General features: G+C 51.8%; 1 protein-coding gene across 2 annotated transcripts in view; it reads left to right on the forward strand.

Moving 5' to 3' along the window:
• Nucleotides 1-23021, forward strand: part of CPEB1 (cytoplasmic polyadenylation element binding protein 1) — a 41014-nt gene extending 17993 nt beyond the window's left edge. For both annotated transcript variants that reach the window (XM_064456919.1, XM_064456920.1), the window contains 9 exons: nt 13705-13931; nt 15562-15811; nt 16126-16239; nt 16344-16433; nt 17442-17578; nt 18797-18995; nt 21437-21531; nt 21772-21852; nt 22756-23021. In XM_064456919.1, the coding sequence (XP_064312989.1) occupies nt 13705-13931; nt 15562-15811; nt 16126-16239; nt 16344-16433; nt 17442-17578; nt 18797-18995; nt 21437-21531; nt 21772-21852; nt 22756-22866 (1304 nt within the window). In that variant the 3' untranslated portion in view covers nt 22867-23021. The remainder of the gene's footprint in view (nt 1-13704; nt 13932-15561; nt 15812-16125; nt 16240-16343; nt 16434-17441; nt 17579-18796; nt 18996-21436; nt 21532-21771; nt 21853-22755) is intronic.
• The last annotated feature ends 444 nt before the right edge of the window (nt 23022-23465 follow it).

Here is a 23465-nt window from a genome sequence, read left to right on the forward strand (position 1 = left end):
ATGGTGGTGTGTGTGTGTGGGTTCACTCTTGAGCATGGAGGGACTTCTGGTTTCAAGAGGGAGATTCATTTGGAGATGATTTGAAGGTGCTCCAGTGATCTCCCCGCTCACAGAGGCTGTATCTGGTGTCAGGTGCCCCGCTGACTGCAGTGCATTGTGCTGGAGCTCCGGCCTGCTGCAGAGGCCTGGGAAGAGCTGTAGGAAGGATATAACTGGGCACTGCCCCAGGCTTGGGTGATCTGCACCCAGTGGGTGTTTGTGACAACTTCTGGTAACAGCAGCTGGAAGATGGCACCCAATACTGTCTGGAGAGGCCTCTTTCCTCACTTCTCACTCCTGGTATTCCCCTCAGTATGTGAGGAGGGGATGGCTGGGGTGTAAAACCAGCCGAAATGCAGCTGTGCTGCTTCCACAGAGGAGCTTCTGGCCGGCAGAGGCTGTGCACAGGGTCCAGGGCTGTATAGGTATGTTACAGTCCTGAGACCCTGTTATCCCTCTCAATCCCACCTTCCATTCCTTGGTGTGCAGCAGCTGGGCCAGGAGTGCTCCTTGGCCTGGGCTGCTGTTACTCTCCTGTTCTGAGAGCTGTGGGGATGGTGTATGCTGGCTGGGGAAGTTAAAGGCTGATATCTGTGCACAGCTGTTGTATTGCTTCAGCCTGCCCATACCTTCCGTGTCTGCAGAGCCTCATCTTTCTCCTCCATGAGGGCCCAAGAGTGGCAATGTGGAGCTCATTGGGATCTTGTAGTTCAGGAGTACCTTTTGAAAGGCTGTGAAACCCCTCTAGGCAGTGCAAGAGTGTTCCTCTGTCTGAAAGCTGTACAGATCTGAGGAGTCAGCAGATGCCGATGTTTCCAGGTGGTCTAGACATGCTGTGATGGAAAGAGGGGAGATGTGGAGAGGATGCTACTATGTCTGGGCACTCCTGATGCCTAGTGCTGAGGCCTCGGAGGCTGTAGCTGTCCCAGCCCCAAGGGCTGGGGTCTCCATCAGGGTGTCTGAGAGCAGGTGAGACTATCAGTGCTGGGCTGTCTCTAGGAGCTGGGGAGGGATGGTGCTGCCAAGCAGAGCTGAGTTGCTGCTGATGCCCAAGTGCTTGGAAGGTTCCAGCAGCAACTCAGCTGCATGGACCCATGGGGAGGTGGCTGGAAGGGTGGAAATGCAAAAAAAAAAAAACCACCCTAACAATCAGGCTAAAAATATTGCTGATGTGGTCCCTGCAGTGCCTGTGCTTGAGTACTGATGAGCTGGGACCTCCTCTCCTGTCCGCATAGTCCCTGTCAGCACAGAGCTTTCTCAGCCTGGGAAGGACCTTTGGCTGCAAACCCCTCTGGTGTCACCTTGTGCTCAGGGTGGTGTCACTGCACAGCCTGGTGCAGTGGGATCAGGTGCCTGCTGGGGCTATGCTGGAGGAGGCCAGAGCAAGTGGGGCTGGTTTGTAGACTGCCTGTGTCCTACTTCCCAAAGGGCTGCTGAACCGTGTGCACCCAGACAAGGTTATTTGTAATGAGTTTTCCTTCTGGGTCCAGCACTGTAACACACTGAGGATGTGTGCTTAGCTCTTGAGAGTGTGCCAGATGCACTGCCAGGCCCCAAAGCTGGTGTCTGGAGAGAGCCTCTCCAGGAGGCAGCAGCTGCTGCAGGCTGGAGCTGCCTGCTTTTACTGGCTGTAGGATTAAACTGCTGTCTCATAGCAGGAAAGACATCTCAAACCCACTGCTGCTACGAGATCTGTCAGGCTGGAAATACTTCAGCAAGTCCCAGAAACCTGCTCTGTGGCCTGGGGAGGGGCTTTTGCAGAAAACTGCTTTGAACACTTACAGTTGAGGATAGTAGGACTGGATTTCTTGAGGCAGTGTTTTCCCTTCTTTAAAAGAGCCTCATAGTAGGCACACACTTGTGTTAAGACTGAGTTCATGGTTCTGCAGAGGCAAGGAGGGGTTAAGAGGCAGTGAGATGGAACTGCCCTTGCTGGTATCCTTTACCTTCACTACCCTATTCCTCAAGGAGCAAAAGCAAATGGGGTCTCGATCCAATTTTTGCCTAGAGAACAGGTGATTGCGGTACACAAGCAGATCTGTGTGCAGATTTTGGGTCTACCGGGCTGGTTTTTAGCCTGTATGCTGTCTGGCTGGTCTGTCCTGTCCTACATTGGGAGGCTGAGGATAACCCTATGTGGGACAGGCAGACTTTCCCATTTGGAAATCATCCTATAAACCAGTCTGTTAACACTGTTAGCCGTGCTAACCTGCAAGAACATTTTCGGGAAGATCAGTTCTTCCAGAGAGAGTGTCTGCTTCTCTAGGCAAGCAGTTCCTGGTGGTGTTGGATGGACCACCTTGCTGTATCTGCCTCTCTGCTTGGTGTGTGACCCTAAAGCTGCTGGTGCAGCAACAGATATGAGCTTTTCCTTGGATCTGCTCTTGACTGCAGCTCTAGCCTCATCTGTGCCCTCTCTGGGGTGGCTGCTGCTGTCTCATTCTCTAGCCTTTGAGGTTACAGCTCCAGTTGCTCTGGTGCTGGAGAGATGGCCTGTGGTAGGGAAGTGCTGCTGGATCTTTCCAGCCCTTGGTTCTCCTGCTTCCCAGTGCACAGTAGCTTCTTTCTGCAATAAGCTTGAATGTGCTGGTTATCTGTAGTTGCTTAAAATCTGCTAGGCTAGAACTGCAGGCAATCTGTTGTGTTGCCTGGCAGATAGCTGAGGCCTCTGTGATGAGTGCAAATCACTCTGAAGTCTTCAAGGCAAAACCGACTCTCTGAAGGATGAAAGAAAAGACCTGTTGCGCAGAAGGCTGTTGTCATGGACTCTTAGCCTTTTCTCGTGGTAACAGCAGGAGGGACTTGTAAGCTGCTCCCCCAGGATGGGCTGTTTTCAGACTGCCCCCAGAAATGTTGTACAGGTGATGGTAGGTACCCAAGGACACACACCACACCACCCTGAAGTGAGAGTTGCTAATCAGTCTGGGGGTGGTTGTTACTATTAAGCACAACATAGCAATTGCTGGCCTTCCTTGAGTTGTTGGTTTGTGTTCAGCTGCAGAGCTTGAAGAAGACCCTAGAGGGGCAGAGGATTTGGGTGAGGAAATCCACCAGATCTCTGGCTGTTTGTTTAATTTTCTGCTAGGCTAACCTGCGGTGCAGCATGGTGCCGAGTGCCTGCTCCATAGTGCTCTCCCTTGTGCCCTTCTGTGTCTGGGTCTCCCTGCTCTTACCTGTTGTGTTTTGGGTAAGTGTCTTTGGAAGATAGTCGCTGCCTAGGTATGCCCAGTAGCTGCATCAATTCAAACAGCAGCATAACCCTCAACTCCTGCATATTCCTGCTTGGATGCATGAAAATCCTTCTCGTGCTAGAGGAGGGTTTCAGAGGCTTGTTGTGGTAGGGAGGAGCTCACATCTAGATACTTTAGGTTATGATGTGCCACTGAGTATCCAAGAAGGGTTCTTTCTGGTCTCTAGTGAAGAGGGAGCTTCAGGTCTGGGGAAGGGGCACTGAGTCTGCTTAGAAAACTCAGTAAAAGGTTCTTTCATACTTCTGATGGTATGGCTGTTTGTGCTGGAGCAAGGAGGTAAGACCACCTCTTGCTGGCTTCAGACCTGCCCCCGATTCAGGCAAACAGGTAACCAAAGGCTTGATGGTGGCAGGGATCCTGGATCCCCATGTTCTCAGTGTCCATTGTTGCCTTGAAATGAAGACAGGCTTTCCTGGCAGCTGCATGTTAAGCCCTGGTCTTTCTGGAGCAGCCTGCCTACTGTTCAGGGCTTAGTAGTGGAAGCATGAACATGGTGGTGGTGCCTTGTATGTGGAGGCTAATTATAATATTCTGTAAGGGAACAAAGCTGGGAGCTAGCTTGAATTGCATGGTCTCCTGCATGGTGGTTGTACTTCAGGAGTACCTGAGATGACCTTGCTAAAAGCATGCCCCATGCCATCTTAGCTCCTGTCAGCTTTTCTGAGGATGCACTTGGTGTGGATGCTTAATGGGCCCTTGTTTCTTGAGCATGTTTCAGTAAGGGCTGTGCACACTCTGGGCTGATTTCTCAACTGGTACCTGGAGCCAGCCATGCTGTGGAGTAGAAAGCAGGGAGCACTTAATAGCTGCAGACTGCTCATGTGGCAGCAGTATTTGATCTTTAGCAATATAAAATATGTATCAAATAAGTAATACAAGTATCAAAACTCTGAGTTTGCAATTGGTTTCTAATGGAGGTTGCTCTTAATCTACCCCTTAAAGCTTCCATTTGAGCAGCTTCTCCTAACCAGATTTATTTTTATTTGTGCTCATACTGTCAAATAGAAGATGCAAATAGATGAGTAACTGGAACAGGAACCTAACCAGCATCTCTGCTTGCATCCATCTAGAACTGAAGTGGGTCAGGGCAGCCTCCAGTCTGGTTTTGGAGATGGCTTGCAGGAGCAGCCACACACCATCCAAAACCCTCCCCTTGACTTCTGTTTTATTGCAACCTGAGGGGCTGTTGCTGCTGCCTGCATGCTTCTCTGGAGGTAATGGTGGATGAGTGTGGGTATGAGGAATGCAGAGACTTCTCAAGCATTTCATCTTGCTCAAAGCTGTTGGAGATGCAGTGAAGAAAATGCTCCAGCACTGGCAGATCTCCACCTTCCATAGATATGCTGACAGGTGCTCAGCTGACTGATGCTGGTGTGCACAAATACATCAGGCTCATGGGGCTTGCGTATAAGCTTTTTCACTCAAGTTGTGTAGTCTGGAGTGGGTGCCTCTTGGCTAGCTCCTGAACTGAGCCTTAACAAGCATGTTCCCTTCTGAGGAGAGCATTGGAGCTGCTGTTCAGTGGCTCTGAGCTGCTTCAGGCAACTAGTAGCTTAATCTTCCCCCTACCCCCATTGTGATCAATCTGGAGGCAACAGCAGGGTGTTCTAGGTGTGTGCAAGCTCTGGCCTGGGGTAAAATTCATCCCCAAAATTCTGCCAGTCAGATGAGAGATGCAGTGGGTAGGTTTCCTCCAACCCTTGCACCACTAGATGTCTGAGCAGTGAATGGGATGCTTGCTTGCTTGCTGGGCAGGACAGACATGAAACGCTTCATCTGCTGCAGCTTCATTGGTGGTGACATGATAGCTCTCTAGAAGAGGCCCTGAATGTGTCTTTGGCTCAATGCCTTCATTACAAACTCCACAGCACACGCAGGTCTGAGTGTTTCCGCTTGGAGCTGGGCAGGGGAACTGCCTGAACTCCTGCATGGCTTTTAGAGCTGCTCTCCCAGTGTGCTGGAGCTGCCTGTAGCAGAAGGTGAGAGAGATGCCTGCTCTTCCCCTTCCCCAGCTGTGGTGGGACAGACGCTGTGTTCATTGTCTGCTCCCACCTTAGGCTTGAGTTTGTGCCTGGACAGAACTTGCTGCTCTGATAACCAGGCTGCATAGCATGGTGCTGCAGCATGACCTGTTATTGCAGTGACACTAGGGGCAAGGCTTAGTGAGCCGGCAGAGTGACATTTCAATACAGTTGAAATCCCTCTGGCTGACTTCTTGTGGGTGACTGCATGTGGGACTGCTATAAGAGGGGCATCTTAGGCCCTCTGAAGTGCTCTTGACAGGTTGTCTTTTTAGGGTGGTAGTGTAATTCAGGTTGGAAGGTACCTCGAAGTTATCTAGTCCAACCTCCTACTCAGAGCAGGATAGGAAAGCTGCTGGAGGGTGGCAAAAGTAGCATAGCCCAGGAGGGCTGTAGAAACTAATTGATGGGCTGCCTCAGTGTTCCCAGAGCAAGGGCCGTTTAAATGGGTGCCTCCACTGAGCTTGCTCTGAAATGATCTGTTTAAGTGCCATGGTCCTTGAGCTGCCACAGCACAGATGCTGTGGTGCAACTGCAGGGCTGAATTATCAGCCTCCCAGAGGGTGTGGGCTGGGGGCAGGGACACTGGGCAGGGCATCTCCAGCCAGCATCCCATCTTCCATAGGTGTTGAGGCACCTTGCATCCATGCCTCTGAGCTTGCTCACCTTGTGCGTGGTCCCTTATGTGCTGGCAAAACAGCTGAATCACAGGTAATGTCTGTGCTACTGCCAGCTCAGAGGTTGCTTTTGGGCACAGCAGCAGCTGCCATCTGAGAAATGCTCGGCTTCCCTCATTGCCCCTCTGGCCTCTTTTCTCTGCAAGAGTGGGGAGGGAGGGTGAAGCAAACCCCTAAGGCTGTTGTTCTATATCTGAGGCATGCAGACCTCTGGAAGGTAACTGGGAGCCTGCAGTCACCACTGGTGGTGCTGGCTGTGCCAATCAAGCGATGAAATACATGGCTTTATGCCAGCTGAATGCCTTAGTGAGCCTTGTGTGCCATTTTTCAACTAAGATTGCATTTGGGACTAAAGCCTGTCTCTTAGCTTTTTCTTCACTGCAGCCTGATGCCTTGCCCAAAGTGGTATGGCCAATAGTCTGCTCCCCCTCTAAAGAATATACCTTCTCCTAAAGGTGGTATCCTGATGGACTTGACACCCCCCATAAACTGATGCAGCTGAGCAGTGAAAATGAGTCAGTCCAACCTTGTTAGCACATAAAGTAACATATGCTGCAGAGTTTGCACCCTGGATATTGCAGTAGATAATTGAGGAGTTTGATACTTAAATATAGAAGTGTTTGTTCTTGAGGCTTGCAAAGCTGAAGCTTGTTGTGCAGAATTTGACCAGAAGTGTTGGGTTTTAAATATCTGTGGGACTGATACATGTTAAAACCTGCTCTATTTCAATGTTCTTATCTTTTTAAAGATGAACACAGCTGTGGCAGTCTGCTCAGTGAGTGCAGTTACCTGTGCACTTGTAATCCTGAATTGTTCTAGCTGTCTTTACTGATTTTATGTTTACCTTGGGCATCTGTTTTCCCTTCCTAGAAACACAGTAGTAAATTCTCTGCCTCAAGGAGCAGTGAGGCTTGTTGTCAGCCAGGTCCCACACTCAGTGCAGAAGGGGAACCTGGTCTCTCAAATGTTAATGTGATAAGCTTCTTGGTGTTCCTAGTTCTGCTGCTGTTTTTTCAGGGCATGCTGGGGAAGTGACTTACCATCTTGGTGCCAGAACCAAGAATAGACCTCAGGTGTCCTGACTATAATTGTGTGGTTCAGCTGTGGGATCATGCTGCCTTTTTATATTCCCCTGCCCCTTAGCAAACTAGAAATAGCTGCCTGAATATCCTCAGTTCTTCTTTACCCCAAATGAAGAATCTGTCAAGGCAGAGGTTCCTCTTTTGTAGTTCAGAAACAAAAAAGGTGGTCCTGTAGTTCCTATTTAGATGGTGGCTATTGCTGGTTTGATCACATCTGCAGTTCTAGGAGCTGCTTTTCTTGTAAGTTGACAGTTGGCTCAAGATGATTAAGACTTCTGTTGTGATGTACAGCTCTGGAGCCCTAGGGTGTGTGCATCTGGTGGCTTTTGTTTCAACAGCAGTGACTTCTTTCTCCATTGGAGAAATGGGATTATAATAAAATTGGGAGGATTTGAGCTCAGCAAGACCTCCGGAGGAATCCAGTGAGCTGCTCAGATGAGTTCTGAGGGCCTAGGGATGGAGATCACCTCTGCCTCTCTGGGCCCTGTTGCATGGCTGCTTCGCTTAAGAGGAAGACATTTTTGTGCCACTTCTCTTGCTGCAGCTTTTTTCTGTTTCTTTGGGCACCTGTTAAGAGCCTGGCTGTTCCCTGTAGCTCCCTGTTAAGGCATGAATAGAGGGGGGAATCCAATGTCTACCTTCCCCATGCCAAGCAGAGCTCATTCCCATACCATGTGCTGCAGCCCCACTTCTGTCATCACAGCTTCTGCTGGGCTTGGTTTGTTTGGTGTCCCCTGTGCTCCTTGTGATACAGCTGCAGGTATGCTGGCTCCTTGCAGGCAGTATGAGGTCCTATGGCTACAGGCATGAAGTGTGAAAACTTCACTTAAGATTAGTCTGGAGTATTGATCACCCCTTCCCCTGTGGTGAGCAGGTTGTGTTTTAAGCAGCTCAGTGCTTATGTGTGATGGAAGGCGAAAACTCCCTCTGGCAGCCTGTCTGGCTGTGTTGCTGCCCTAACTACAGAGAGGTTAACTGTAGCTGTAGGAGATGGGTAAGGTGCCCGTTTGCCTTTCAGGCATGCAAATGTTTCTCTTACCATGAAGTTGCTTAGTGTCTGTGCTGCTTTTTTGGCTGACTAAAACATTCAGCCTGCTCCCATCCCACCAGGGTAGAGTCTGGCTGGGCGGTAAAATCTGCAGACAAGCTGTTTTTCTGGAACTGCAGCAGGCTATTGTTTGGGACACCAGCTTTTTTTCTTTACAAGCTTATTTGACAAATGAGAAAAGAAACTGCACTGTTTTCAGTCTCCAGGGCCTTTGTCATGCATGCTTCCCTCCTCCGCCACCTTGCCCCAAATGTGCATACAGCTCTGCAGCCTCTGGGCACGGAGCCTCTGGGCACGGCAGGTGTCTGAGTGGAAGCAGAAGTGCTGTGGCACAGAATCCCATCTCTTCTGCCCTGCTTCTCTTAGTAAGAGCTTTCCTATCGATGTCTTTGCTCTTGCCCTCAAGGAGATCAGGGCAGAAGGGTGGCCTTTCAGCATAAGTAGTAGTTGGTGGATGAAAGGGAGATCTTGACAGGCTGCCATTCTTCCTGTGCTGAGTAGTCTCCCAGCAGACAAACTTATCTCAGGAGACTGAAATGTTAGACAGAGGGACCTTGATGGTTGTGCCAGCCAGCAAAAGTGACCCTCTGAAGGGCTTGGCGTTGTAGACCTGCTCAGACAAGTCCTGGTCCCTTCTAAACAGCCTTTCTTGAGTCCTGTGGTGAGCTTTGAAAGGCTGAAATATACATTCAGAGTATGACTTTAAAAAGTGCATGCATGTGCTCATCTAGCACTTGGTGCCACTGCCAAATGCAGTGTCAAACTGCTTGTGTGTTAAGCATGCAGGTGCCAGACATCGCTTATAATGTAAGAACCTGGGGCCTGGCATGCTGCTCAGCTCAACAGGAGCTTCTTGTGTGCACACATGGTTACATGTACCTTCCAGGCTTGTGAAGAGACAGTCTCATGTGTGTCACCCTATGGCACATGCTGTTCCCTCTATGGGGAAGCTTCCACTGATGATGTTAGTGTGGGGAAAGATCTTGAGCAGAAGGACCTGGACAGTTCTAAGGTGAGAGTTTTTTATGCTCTGGGCAATACTCAGTTTCCAGATAACTTGACTAAAATGGATGCACCAAGGAGTAAAGAGTGCAAGTGCTGCTCTGCTGATGTGCTGTTAGCTTGTTCTGCTGGGTGGTTTCCCACAGACCCAAGCTAAGACAGAAGTGCTTTTCAGAGGACAGCTTAGTGGTGGCAGAGGTTTTTGTCAACTCTAGCTGTTAGGAATAAATTCAGTGGATGCTGTGTGTACTGCCCTTATCTTAAGGTCTTATTCAAGGCATAAAAGTGTTGCTTGTTATCAGCGTAGTGGTAAGGTGGTTTATTTACCCAGAGCTGGTCCATGAGCTGCCAGTATTGGTAAGCCTGGCTCCTTGGGGCTTGTCTTTGCATCCAGCTCTTATAAAATGGGCTTGGTCAAAGCTACCAGGAAGGTCTAACTCTTAAATGGCTGTAAGTTATAGTATGCCAGGGAAGAAAGCTGAATGCTTCAAAGTCCTGGACAGGTGCTGAAAATCTTAAATTGCAATTCTAACTGGCACATGGAAGAATAAAAGCTGTTATGAGGCTGGTTGGGTGTTGGGCATCTTGCTGTTGGGATGCCTTTCCCAAGGTACGTGCTGTGAATTTCAACTTGTTGGTGGAGTGAGCTGCTTGAGACTAGGTAAATTCATTTTAAAAGTCGTAGCTCAGTAGTTAGTAACTGGATTTAAAAGATGATTTGGGGTCTATAAGACAGAGTTGGCCTGAAGAGTTAAAACTAGCCACCCTCTGAAACCACTGCTGTGGGCTGAGTGTGTAAGCTGTGTACTTCTGCTGCTAAGTGCCTGGCTTAGGTGTGATGGGTCCAAGGTGCTTGTGCGTGCTCCCTTCGGTAAGCAGGAATTAAGAGGTCATGTTGCAGCAACATTGTCCTGATAACACTTACTAGGGAAAGCTCAACTAAGCAGTGGTGGTTTGTAAAATGCTTATTCTCTAGAGAGACCTGAGCGCCTGTGATCTGGTAGAGTGCCACGCTGGTATCAAGACTGCTCCACAGAGCTCTTAAATCTGCCAGCGTTTGGCTCAAAGATGGAGCATGTGGCTCTGAATCCAGTCATTAAAGCTGCAGCAGTGAGTCAAAAGTCAGAACTGAGTTTCTATTAAAAGCTACCTCTTTTGCTGTCCACTGCAAAGGAGTGTTGGCATGCGTCTCTCTTGCAAACTCGGAGCAGAGGCATGAAAAGTTCCAGAAGCTATCTGCAAACTGCTGCACTCCGGACAGCAGGGCTGCTGTGTGTGAGCAGATGAATGGGAATCCTGTTGACCCTTCAGTTAAAATTTCCCCCATAGACGTGGAAAAACACTTAGTTATTTGCACTTAAGTTTTTTCTTAGTCTGACTAGTTACCTGATTTCTGCTTCACTTTGGGATCTTCAGGAATGCTCTTGACACCAGAAATTGCTGATGCATCTTGCATGTGCATTGGAAATGGCTTTTCTCTTCTGCAAGCTGTCCGCTTGGAAAGGGAGACAAGGCCAACTTCCCTGGAAGAACTGTGGTTTTACTGAGGGATTTTTTTTTTCAGGTGGGCAGCCTTTGTCAGGTTCTTGTGCCCCATCCACCAGGAAGGGCGTTCAGTGGGTTAGAGCAGGATGCCTTTGGGTTGGGAGGTGAGAAATAAGATGCAGTCTCTTATGCTGATGTTTCCTATGCTACCTGCAAAGGCTGGCTCCAGAGGACACAACCTGATTGCTAAACGAGTGTAAAGGAGGAAATGCTGAGCATGGCTCATGGCTTTTCTTCCCGATGTCCCTGTGAGTGGCCACAGGTACCAGGGGAAGCTGAGTCAGACCCATTGGGGTGATGTGGGGTCTCCCATGAGCTCAGTGTACCCTGCAGAGTGTGTAACTAAGTGCTGCCTGTAACAGACCTGTCAGAGCTTCTGGAGTGGATGAAATCCATCTGTATTAACAGGAGGATGGCAGTGCTTCCAGGACATCAGGTTAGGAGTGGGTTAGCTGTAGCCAGCAGGATTTTGCTTAGTGGTAGGTGCTGAAACTCAGATGACTAGACAGTAGGTCCCCTTAAAGGCCAGTCATCCTGCTGCTTGAACGCACTCGTATTGGCCTTACTGGTTTTCTAGCTGCAGTGAGAGCTAAGCAATCCTGGGATCAAATGCATAAGCAGTGGCTGTAGCAAGCCAGAGTGGTGGCAGAGAAGAGGGTTAAATAAATGGGGCAGAGCAGTATAGGCACCCTTTAATGCCTTCGGGAGCTCCTGATGACCTCCTGAACCCTTGCTGGTGCATCTGAAATGGAGTTCTGGTCCCTCATCTCTGCTAACTAGGAGATGAGGTGCAGGATGGCATTGCCTGGTAGCAATCTACATGGCATTTGCTGCTCTAGGTCTCTAGGAATGCTGCGCACACAGGGTCAACACAGGGCTGCTCGCTGCCTGGCATTACAAACCCACTGTGCTCAATGGCCGAGGAGGAGGGTGTCAGTGCTGGAGAGCATGTTGGCAGTGAGGCTTGGGCCATGGGACCAGCTGCTTTGCTTTGACTCTTGTACAGTTTAGTGACTAATCAGATTTTTGAGCCTGTTTAACAGATTCGGCTGTCTCCCTTGAACAATACACTGGCTGTATTTTTAAATGCATCATGTGGCTTCAGAGAAGTCGGCAAACCAGCCTAGTGCGGCTTGCCTGGGCTGGGAGATGCTCTGCCCTGCTCTGTGCTGTGACAAGGAGGGAGCAGTCTCCTCTCTGGCTCGAGCTGTCTGCAGCAGCTTTCCCTCACTACCCACCACAGCTAGCAGGGCTGCTGCTGCTCCTTGAGCTCTGCCCAGGGTAAGTACTGCTGGGCAAGCAAGGCTTTTCTGTGGCTGCAGGGTTGGGTGTAAGCACAGGTGCTGCTGTTGCAGAGAGCCAAGCAGTTATTCAGAGGGCAGGAGGACCTTTTCCAAGTGTGGTCAGAGATGAGTTCATAGTCCCGTGCTGCAGCCAAAATGAGTTTGCACCTCTGTTGGGGAAACTCGCAGCAATAAGGCCCTGCAAATGTGAGAAGATGCTGTGACTGTCACTGGTGGCTCCTGCAGACCAGCTCTGCCTTGGGATGAGGTAGATGTTCCAAGTCAAGGGCCTACATGTACCTGTCTGGGGTTTCTGTTGGTGTTTTGAGGTCTCCCACTCTAGTGTGAGGCTAGAGATGCCAGCTCCTGGCAGGTATGCTCTTGGATAATATGGCTTGGGACAGGTATATCCCAGTGTCTTGCTTCGGGCACACTGGGCAGCTTTCTCTGGTGCTGGCACTGCGTTGGTAGTGGTGTCAGACCATAGTGCCCTCAAACATGATGATATTTTTTACTTGCCTGGTTTGGGTGGCATTTAGTATTATTAATCCTCTTCTGCACAAGAGCTACTGAAAATCTGGGTTAAAAACCTTGTAGTCCTAGGTGGTTGAGATCAGGTAGAGCTTGAGGATATCAACTAGATCCCAGACTTGCTTTGAAAACTGAAAGCTTCAGGGCAAGCTGCCTTGTTTTGCAGCCTCTGAATAATTAAAACCATTTCTGAATGCTTTGCTCCTTTCAGCTGGTTTGGGGACAGCTTGCTGAGACTTGCTTCTCTTGAATAGAGCTGGCTGGTGTCATGCCCCTGTGGGACCTCCTGTGGCCGAGCCTGCCCTGCATTCCCTCTCCTTCTGGGTGGCAGCTGGCCCTGTACTGCTGACCCACAGAGCAGGATGGGACTGTAATGACCCCTCAGTGGCCTGGTGCTCCACTCAGTGGGGTGGCTCTGTAGGGAGGAATTTGCTTGCCTTGATTCTCCTCAGTGGGAGGAAAACCTGCCGCTGTGTGAGGGAAGCAGTCTGGCACGTACTTGTGTTGGCTCTTGGGCAAAGGCCTGACCAGACAGGCTTGTGAACATGTATTGGAGATGGTGATCGCTGACTGTGAAGCATCTCCTTTGATGGCAGGCTGGACCAGCATGTCACTGGCTGCCTGTAGTCAGCTCCAGTTGGGGCTGATGTGTGCAGTGTCCCACCTCTAAGCCTACCAATGCCTGCTAACGGGCCAGGCCTCACTCTTCTCAGCCTGATTATCAGTGTGTGCAGCAAACACTGGCTGTGGGTCTCGTCTGTACCCCCTTGTTGCTAAAACTGCATGGATAGCTGCCCCCTGGGGTCCCAGCTTGCTCCAGCATAAGCAGCAAGAAATGCTGGCATAATGGCATGGACTGGGTGAGGGGCCTGCCTGGAGCACCTGTTTGAGGCCCATAACTGGGACATGGGGCCTCTGAATATCTTCCCAGATGAAGTGGGATCTCCTTGCAGTTCTCGGCCTTGGGAGAGTAATCCAACTTGTTTGTTGGCCACACCAGGCTGCTGCCATTGCCTCCAGCTGCATAGTACAGTGCTAAAACTCATGGCAAAGTGTGCAGCCTTTCTAGAGCTGTGTGGAGGGTTAGTACCCATCAGATGTGTCACCTGCTGGATGAGCAGTTTTTGGGCTGATGGTACCCCAGTACCCTCTTGGGTCTCTGCCACAAGAGCCAGGAGGGAAGGGTGTGTTGTGCTGCAGCACTGACAGGCTTTCTCTGTTGCAGTTCTCAGCATGCTGAGTAACCCTCTCGGGAACGTCCTGGGGAAGCCGCCACTGGGTTTCCTGCCTCTAGACCCCATTGGTTCAGACCTGTCAGAAAAGTTTTCCACGCCAACACTGAGGAACTCCCGCCTGGACTCTCGCTCCCTCCTGGACTCTCGTTCCAGCAGCCCATCAGACTCGGACACCAGTGGGTTCAGCTCTGGCTCCGACCACCTCTCAGACTTGATTGTAAGTTTGGGTCTTGCACCCGCTTTGTAGTTCCTGGTGTCTTGCTGCATTTCTGGGGAGCACAGGAGGCCTGTGGAGTCTGCAAGCCACAGCCCTGCCTACTCAGGAAGGGAAGGGAGTGCTGGAGGGAACTGTCATGCCCTCACAGACACAGGAAGGTTCTCCTGCAGCCCAGGGTTTGGAAGAAGGGCTGCTCATGCAGTCCTTCAGCACAGACTAGCAGTATTCTTGGGGTTTTTCTTCTAAATAGTAATATTTTGGCCTTTTGGCTTTGTTCTTGCAGCCCTAATGGGTTAAAGTAGTTCCTGGAGGGGTCTGAACACTTGAGCTGGTGTGTGGCAGGAGGATGTCTGTGCCCTGATGCTGACAGGGAGGTGGTCAGTCAGCCCAGCTACCTCCATGCTCCAGCCTGGGCTTCTCAGGAGCTCCTGTCCCTGCCTTTCATTGTCCTTCCCAGTTGCTGACTGCACTTCATCTTAGGGCTGTTTTCTTCTGGAGCAAACTGCATCTAGCCTGCTCCCATTCCCTAAAGCATAGCTAAATTTGGAAGCCAGCAAGTGAGGCAAGTGTCTGTCTTGCTGACCCAGTCTGTGTTGCTGGGTCTGCGTTGCAGTGCAAGCAGCAGCTCTGGGTGCCAGCAGGACAGCCTAGCTCCAGCCAGCTCTACTGTGTGGCTCCTCATCAGGACCTGAGGCTAAAGCCAGTGCCAAGCTGCTCCTCACTCCTCTGTGGTGCAGCCATGGGCTTGGCCCCCATGTAGGGGAGGCATGAAGGATGCATCTTGATGTGGAGTTTTCTCCTATGTTTCACCCTGGAGAATCAGGATCTCTAGAAGGGACACAGTAAGCAGCTGCAGCACCCTGGGCTCTGACAGCAGGTAGTGCAGGGTGGCAGGGCTTTGTGCTGACCTTGTTTGTGAAGGTCAGGTCTTCCCCAGCATGGCCTTGGCATGGGCAGCTGTGCTGCAGCAGCACACAGCTAGATCTGCAGAGTGGCTGGCACTTTAAGCTGCACAGTGTCTTGCATTCCTGCTGTTTTATTAATCCATGCTTTTATTCCTTCTACCCTGGGAGAGGTATCTTAAACCTGTGAGCAGTTAGGTCTGCAGCCAGCTGAGCCCACACCCTGGTCAGACAGGCCTGGGAGATGGTCTGTGGAGGGTGAGAGCCAGCTGGCTGCCTGCAGAGCTTGTGGGTGCTGCTGGCAAGCCCTGCCTGCTACATGCAGGGCCCAAAGCAAAAAATGAGGCTCCTCCTAGGGTGGTTGGTGCTCTCTGGGGGTGACAGCTGTCCTTGAGGCTGTGGATGCAGGGGGTAGCTGTTGGCTTTGTGGTTTGCAAGGTGCCTCCTGCTTAATGATCCCTGCTGTTGATAACTTGGCATGGGTTCAGTGGGAAATGGTTGCAGGGGCAGGCCTTTCCCAGGGAAACTGTGGTCCCATCTGGCTGCTGGGGCAGGTGAGGTGGCTGCTTTCCTGCTGCTGCTAGACCTCTGAGTATCTCAGGAGAACAGGTCATGGAGAGCCCCTTCTCCTGCCATGGGTGAGGACAGGGCCCCAGGATGATACATGGCCTCCAGTAGCAGGTGCTTTTGCTTGGAAGGTGGGTTTTAATGTGGACTTTCTCTTGCAGTCAAGCCTTCGGATCTCCCCACCTCTGCCCTTCCTGCCCCTCAGTGGGGTGTCAAGAGACCCCCTAAAGATGGGAGTGGGGTCCCGGCTGGATCAAGATCAAGCTGCTTTGGCTGCAGTAACTTCCTCCCCAGCCAGTGCACCAAAAAGATGGCCTGGAGCATCTGCGTGGCCTTCCTGGGATCTCCTGGACTCTCCAGAAGACCCCTTCAGTATAGAAAGAGAAGCCAGGCTTCATAGGCAAGCAGCAGGTAGGTTGGATGGTGGATCTCAGCAGGCTTCAGTGCATGGTAATGGTCCTGTGCCTTCTGGGAGGGCACGTAGGTGGCCTCTGTGCAGTTAATGTGGCTGGACACAAGTTTGCAGCAGATCAGGCCTTTCTCCATGCACAAACCTGACTGTGGGTCTACCTCCTGGCAGAAAAACAGGCAGGCTGGCTGGGCAGTTGCCTGCTGCTGCAGCTCTGCTAAACCTATAGCTGTGGCGTATAGGGATTTGCTTGGAGACTTATGGGAGAGTGGGAAGTAAACGGTCCTGTACTGAGTGTTGCTTGTGCTTGTCCAAGCTGTGAATGAAGCAACCTGCACCTGGAGTGGGCAGCTGCCTCCCCGAAACTACAAGAACCCCGTGTACTCCTGCAAAGTGTTCCTGGGAGGAGTCCCGTGGGACATTACGGAAGGTGAGCAGTCTGGCCATGCACCGAAGCCTTGGATTTTGACATCAGGAAGGGTGTAAGACAGAGCTCTTTGGGGAGGATGCTGACTTTTCTCCTTCTGTCTGTAGCTGGACTGATCAACACTTTCCGTGTTTTTGGCTCACTGAGTGTGGAGTGGCCTGGTAAGGATGGCAAACACCCACGCTGCCCTCCCAAAGGTAATATGCCTAAAGGTAATAGCGACACGGTAGGGTTACTTTTTTCCCATGCTATGTTACAGCACAGATGCTGGGATGGTACGGCTGCATGCTGGTGACTGGATGGTACAGAGCACCCTAGGGTAAATGTCCCACTCTCACTTGGGTCAGCACCAGGGTTGTGGAGCACTGTCACCTCAAAGCTGGCATCCCCACCCATCCCTAGCAGGGCTGGGCAGAAGCATGGGGTGGGCTGAAAATCCTCCCTGGTGCTTCTGGAGCCCCATGTGGAGCTGTCTGGTTCTGGGTGATAGCTGCTAGTCCCTACTGCCAGCGTGAGCACCTGAAGCACGTGCGTCTTTGGCGTAAAGCACATGCGGTGAATCCAAATGTGCATCCGTAGCAAGCTGGCAGTCTGTGGGGACTGGTGCAGTGCCTGGGGCATAATCCTGTCTGAAGCAGCTGGGCTGATATGTTGTGCAAGCAGCAGGGAGAGGGAGTTTAGGGGTAAGGAGCAACTAGTTGGTAGGCCCGGTGGTTCCTAATGGCCTCATTCAGTCACCAGAGCAATGCGAAGTACAGAGTGCTGGCACTAATGGAAGTAATGTTTAAAGCCCTGAACTTATATTTCTGGGCCAAGGCATCCTAAATGTTGAAGTGAAGTCTGTTTTTCTGCAGACTACCCCGTGGCCAGGCTGGTGGTGCCCATTTGTCATGTCTAGGTGTGGGTTTGTGTGTGGGGGAGTGGCCCATGGGACATGGGCAACCTGCCCCCGTGTGCTGTGCTGAGTCTGGGCTCTTTCCCAGTTTGGCCAGGCTCTGTGCCTCGGGTGGATCTTGTATGTAGGGTCTGCTGGGGCAGGTGCCTCAAATTGCCACCCTCCCCTAGAAGGCATTTGGGATAGCAAGGGAGATGCAGTACAGATACTTTGGGTGGCATCTGAGAGATTTTTGAGGGTGTCTGCAAACTGGGGTGATCCTTCTCTCCTCTATGGTTCTAACACTGTTTTTTTCCCTTCACCTCTAAAGGATATGTCTACCTGGTGTTTGAGTCGGAAAAATCTGTGCGTGCTCTGCTCCAGGCATGCTCCCAGGACCTGCTGAGCCCTGATGGACTCAGTGAATACTACTTCAAGATGTCCAGCCGCAGGATGCGCTGCAAAGAGGTGAGCAGACCCATGAGACTAGTGCTGCAGATGACAGCAGGGGATGCTGAGGAGATCCTTGGAGACAGGGGGAGTGTACAGTGTTACTCTGCTCCAGGAAAGCAGGGCTAAAGTAGAGCAGTAGAAGTCAAACTGGCTCTTGGCCAGCTCTAATTGACGTGCTCCTGCAGTAGGGCTGGACACAGGCAAGGAGGGAAGTGTCAGATTGGTGTTTGTCCTTTGCAACAGCTTGTATTGGGAATTGACCTGGAGGTCCAGGATCTGTGGGAGACCCTGAATTCATAAAGCTGAGCAGCTTCAGTTACCTGGAAAGGAGCACAGGAACAGGGATTTTACTGCCTAGTGCTTTGTTCAGCATACCTTTGCTTGCAGAAGCAGACTCTTATCCCTTTGGTGCTTTATTATACCTCATCTGCTTGCAGAACGAATGGCTTTCATGCTCACCATGGGTAGGTATTTTGGATCTGTAGCTGTAGTGGCTCCCCAGCGCAGCCATGGCTGAGTGACCTGTGCTCTGGAGGTGGAGGTGCTGAGGCTGCCACAGGCTCAGGTTAGCCTTCCAGTAAAGGGGGACCTTAGCTATAGATCAGGTATGGCTGCACAGGTTTGGAGTTAAAGAATTGAGATTCGGCTCTTATGTAGACAGGCACAAACTAACTGCACTCCAGACAGCTCTTCTGGTGTCTGGCTATTGGCAGCATTTTAGAGCTTGGTAGTCTAACTCTGGCAGAAGTTTCTCGTCTTCAGAGCCCCATCTCAACTCTGTAGCAGATGGAAGCTCCTGTTGAAATTGGCAGTGGGTGGGTTGTTTCATTGATCTCGAATGACAGGCTTCTGTGCAGGGAGGCATCTGACTGGACTGTAAATGTAGGTGCAGGCAGTAGGTAAAATCTGCTTTTGCATGGATTGTTTCCTGGCTGCCAACCCCAATGGATCAGTGTTTTGGATTCCGGTTTGGCTCAAAACAGAGCAGTGTGACAGTTGGTTTTGTTCCCTTGAACAGGCCTTGTGGGCTCTCCTGAGGTGGCTGGAGCTCCAGAGCTGCGGTGCTGTGAATGTGGACCCTGAGCAGCAATAATGAAGGGGCATTTGCAAGTTGGGGTTGTGAAGTCTGAGGGTCTGGGATGGCTTCTGCTGGCAGACAAGACCACTGTAGAGCAGCACAACCTGTGGCTTTGCAGGCCCTCAGCTGACTGACCTGCTTGTGTGTGGTTTCAGGTGCAGGTGATCCCGTGGGTGTTGGCAGACAGCAACTTTGTGCGCAGTCCATCACAGCGGCTTGATCCCAGCAAGACAGTGTTTGTGGGGGCTCTGCACGGGATGCTGAATGCAGAGGCCCTGGCAGCTGTCATGTATGACCTGTTTGGAGGAGTGGTCTATGCTGGCATTGACACGGACAAGCACAAGTATCCCATTGGTAAGTGGTGGTCCTGCCAGGGTCAGTAGTCACCCATGACATCCTCTAAGGAGGGAGGCTGCAGGTGTGCCCCTTGCTTGGTCCCTCAGTGGGGAAGGACTCCCCCAGGGCACCTTAGTGGGGGCTAGCAGAACTGACCTGCCTGGGAACTGGAAGGTGCTAGGTCATTCCAGAACAGCTTCAGGTTTTTAATATCTCTCTAGGCATTGCTGAAGGGTTTTCTGCATTTGTTCAGTGCTGTTAATGGTCATTATATGCCAGTTTCGCTTCTCTTCCATCCCTGGAGCATGGTTGGCTGTGGGTGTGGCTCCAGCTGCCTCTCAAGGCAAATGCAGACCTGCTGGCTGCTGGCCCTTCCTCCTGGGGGGTGCCAGCTATCAGACAGCTTGGTTGAACCAGCCCTTGTGGGCACTATCCTGTCCCTGCTGTTCTGTTTGGATCTCCTTTAGGGCACTATTGCTTTGGGCTTCCAAACCAGCCAGTTTTAGAGGCTTCCCTGTGTCCCTTGGCTGGGTCTGCGGGGGGATGGCATGTCCTCGGCTCAGGGCATCAACCTTCTTGGGGTCAGAGAGGTGCTTGGGATGAGCATGCTTGGACAGTGCTCCCTGCTCTGAAGGGGCTGAAAGACTGCTGCAGGCAGCAAGGCTGGTGCTCATGTGCTGCCTCCACTCATGAGAGCTGCTGCCCTGAGCCGTGACCTCTGCAGCCCCTGTAGTAACCCAGAGAGCAGCCCTGTCCCTGTCTCCTCCTGAGATGGCATCCCAAAGGAGAATAGAACACTTGCCACTCACGTGACATGACATGTTTTGCCTCCTGTGACAAGTGTCCCATATACCTCCATGGTGGCTCTGTGGGGCAGGGGACAGCACCAAGGTTACTGGTCTGTGTGGAAGAACCCTACAGCTTGAGCATGAGGCCCAGCTTTCTGGGCTCAGGCTGCAGCAAGTCGTGAATCTCTTGCATGTTGCCAGGCAGGAACAATGTCAGAATTTGGTAGCGCAGAGCTGTCTGCTGCTTGTCATTGTCCTCGGACAGCTTTCAGGCTTTTCTGGTCAAGGCTCGGTGCCCAGGGTCTGGCTTCAGGGTGTGCTGCTGAAGTGGCTTTGGGGTGGGTAGGGACAGTCCCAAGGGATTAGGAATGGAAGTGTGAGACTTTAAGCAAATTCTTAGTTCCTGTATGACCACAGCTTGTCTTCCACACCAGGCTGCCCTGTGAGGCACTGCAAAATCCTAGAGCATGACCTCAAACTCCTGTGGCTTCATGCAGAGCCCAGGTTGCTCCCTCAAGTAGGTGAGATCTCTGGCTCCCAGCAGCAGACCAGCACTTCTACCCTTGAAGTTGTCTTAGTTACAGCAATGTGAATTCAATTTTGGTAACTAAACTGTACGCTAATTTTGGTTGTGTTGGTTTGAAGCATCTCCTGTGCTGAGATGCTACCCTGGGCTTGCTTGACTGCTGCCCCTGGCCTGGCAAAATCCAAGGTCTTCCTCATGGGAAGACCTGCCTTAGGCCAAAACATTTTGTGTAGGGGTGATCCTGTGGGAGGCATGTTCTGTTAGAAATCAGTGTCTGATTGTAGTTACAAGGAGCTGGCTTTGAGACCAGCTGATCAAGGTCAGTGGAGAAAGCCATTGCCCTGACAGCTTTCAGGGAGTCTTGCGAGGAGGTAGAACTGACCTATTAGAGGAAGGATCCCCCTGAGTGCAGCTGCAATCCCCACACACAATGTAACCCCAAACCAGATCCAGGCTCTCCAGCCTGTGTCCTGTGTGATGCTACAGGAGAAGAGTAGGTGGATTCTGGGTAAGGCTTTGTCCTGTGGCTGTCAGAGGTGAGCTGAGCTTTAGCAATCTGCCAGAACGCAGGGCTGTCATGTAACAGCCAATGCTCCCCTTACACCAAGAAAAGAAACTCATAGGTAAGCAGAGAGATGTTTTCCTGGAGCTTAACAAAACTTGGCTGGAAACGAGTGGTGCAGGAATGCTGCTGACTGGAAGTGAAGCTGCAAAATGCAAGGCTCTGGGATGAGTGGGAGGCTCAAAATAAAAGCTGCTGAGCTGTCTTGGCACTGACTTATTTCAGGTGTGGGCGTGGAGCCTGCTGCTGTGCTGCCCTCAGCAGTGCCCTGGCAGCCTCCCTCCAGCTACTGCTGGCCCTCCTGGGAGTTCTGCCACCCCTAAGCTCATGTCTTAACTGGCCTGGAGGTGTCTATGGAAAAGCCTTTCTGCCCCCAGCTGCCTGCTGTGCCTCTGGTACTGCCTGGGGAAGGAAGCGGGCAGAGCCACAAGGCCTTGGATACAGTCCCCTTGCAAAAGCTGCTTCCCTGCCAGTGGCTGAACTGTGCTGGGGAAGGGTGGTGCTGGCAGCAGCTCCCTCTCCGCCTCTGCTTCCTGCCAGAGGTGCCGGCTCAGTCTAATGCTTGTGGTCTGGCTTGTTCCAGGGTCTGGCCGTGTCACCTTTAATAACCAGCGCAGCTATCTGAAGGCGGTGACAGCTGCATTTGTAGAAATCAAAACTACCAAGTTTACCAAAAAGGTGAGTGGAGCTGATGGAGGTGGCTGGAGGGTTGAATCCATGTGTTGGGAGCACTGTGATACGTGTAGCCTGCCCTGTATCCCTGTGGAAGCAGAGGGAGGTAGTGAATTGCTGCTCCACCTGTTATGAGGGGTGCTGGTGATGGGTTTGGGGTATCCAGGTCAGTGCTGCTGGGGCTGCCCAGGGCATGGGCAGTTGCCCCCAGCACTGCTCTGTGTCCACCACCTGGCTCTCCTGCAGGTTCAGATTGACCCGTACCTGGAGGACTCCATGTGCCAAGTCTGCAGTGCCCAGCCCGGCCCTTTCTTCTGCAGAGACCAGGTGAGGCTTTCTCCTGTCAGCTGTGCTTGGCTCCTGGCTGTCCCACTCAGCGGGATTCCCCAAGGAGGAGCAGGCTCTGCTGCTCGCAGCAGCATTGGATTTGGTGTCCAGGGATGCCTGTTGTCCGTTGTCAAGTGGGGTGGATGGAGTGTTCATGCAAGAGCCCCAGATGGGCCCTTGTTTTGGAGGAGGTGCAGCCCTCCTGGGGGGCAGCTCTGGTGCTTGCTAGCAGGCAAAGGCAGCTTTGCACCCTGCCTCAAGCTGGGGGTGCTACAGCTCAGCTGGTGCTGTGCCAGAGCACCAGGGCCTGCTGTGTGCAGTGGGCTGACCCTGAGGGAAGGCTGCTGCTCTGCCAGCCATGATAAGCTGGAAATTGCAGTGCTGTCATCCTGCAGTTGATCCTGGAGCTGACTGAAGTGTCAGGGTCTCTGGCTGTCCTATGCTTGCTGCAGGCAAAGGAGCTTGGCCAGGGTCTGGCAGCTTCCTGCAGAGTCTGGATGGGAGATGAGCTGCAGCATGCTCTGCTCTGCTGGGAGAGGTGGTGGTGGGAGTGCAAGGAGCACTGGCAGAGCCTGGCTGCTGCCCCATCCCTACCCAGGTGGTGGCAGAGGTGCTGCAGCCCCTGCCTATACCATGCCCTCAGTGGCTGCTGCTGGCAGCCAGTGCCCAGATCATAATTTTCAAACTTATTTAAAAGGGAGCCACACTTGGAAGCCTAGCACAGCCCGCCCTCCAGCAGCATTGCTGAAATTCCCTCCCTCTGCTTCACAGACCCACTGTGCTGGTGTGGGCTGCAAAGCTGTGAAGGGGGGTGGGATCCTGTTTCCTCCGCTGCCTGCCAGTGTCTGTTTGGTGTCCTTGAAGCCCCCTCCTCATGGCGTTGCCCCTCTGCTCTCCCCACAGATCTGCTTCAAGTACTTCTGTCGCTCCTGCTGGCACTGGCAACACTCCATGGAGGTCCTGCGTCACCACCGCCCGCTGATGCGCAACCAGAAGAACAGAGACTCCAGCTAAAGAGGCCGCCGGGGCTCGGGGGCTGCCGCAGGCGCAGGAGAAAGTCCTTTTGTTAACCTGCCAAGTGGAGAGCGCACGAGCGTGCCTGCTGGTGCCAGACCCAGGCTGGGAATGCGCTTCCTGAGGACTAATGGGGAAAAAATATCTTACATTCACGTTTGCACTTGCTGGTCTTTTTGTTTCTGCACTAATGCACAGTGAATTTTGTCGGGTTTTGTTTGGGGGTTTTTGGAGGGGGCGGAAGCACCCCCTCAGGCGATTCTGCAGTTCCCAGACTTTGGTTCCTAGTTTGCTGATGAGAAGCAAAAAAAAAAATAAGGGCCACGTGTTGAGAAGGTGTTTATGCAGATGCCTTCACCTAGGTTTTTTTTATTTATTAAAGGCGCTTTTTTACATTCCTTGCAATACTGATGGTGATAATGCAGGTCTCATTGGCTCCATTCTTTTGCAGTTGCCATACAGTGCCTTTCCATTCATTTAACCCCCACCTGAACGGCATAAACTGGATGTTCAGCTGGCGTTTTTTACTGTAACAACAAGGAGACTTTGCTCTTCATTTAAACCAAATCATATTTCATATTTTACGCTCGAGGGTTTTT

The sequence above is a fragment of the Phalacrocorax carbo genome, chromosome 7 (genome assembly GCF_963921805.1).
Source record: "Phalacrocorax carbo chromosome 7, bPhaCar2.1, whole genome shotgun sequence".
Classification (NCBI taxonomy): Eukaryota; Metazoa; Chordata; class Aves; order Suliformes; family Phalacrocoracidae; genus Phalacrocorax; species Phalacrocorax carbo.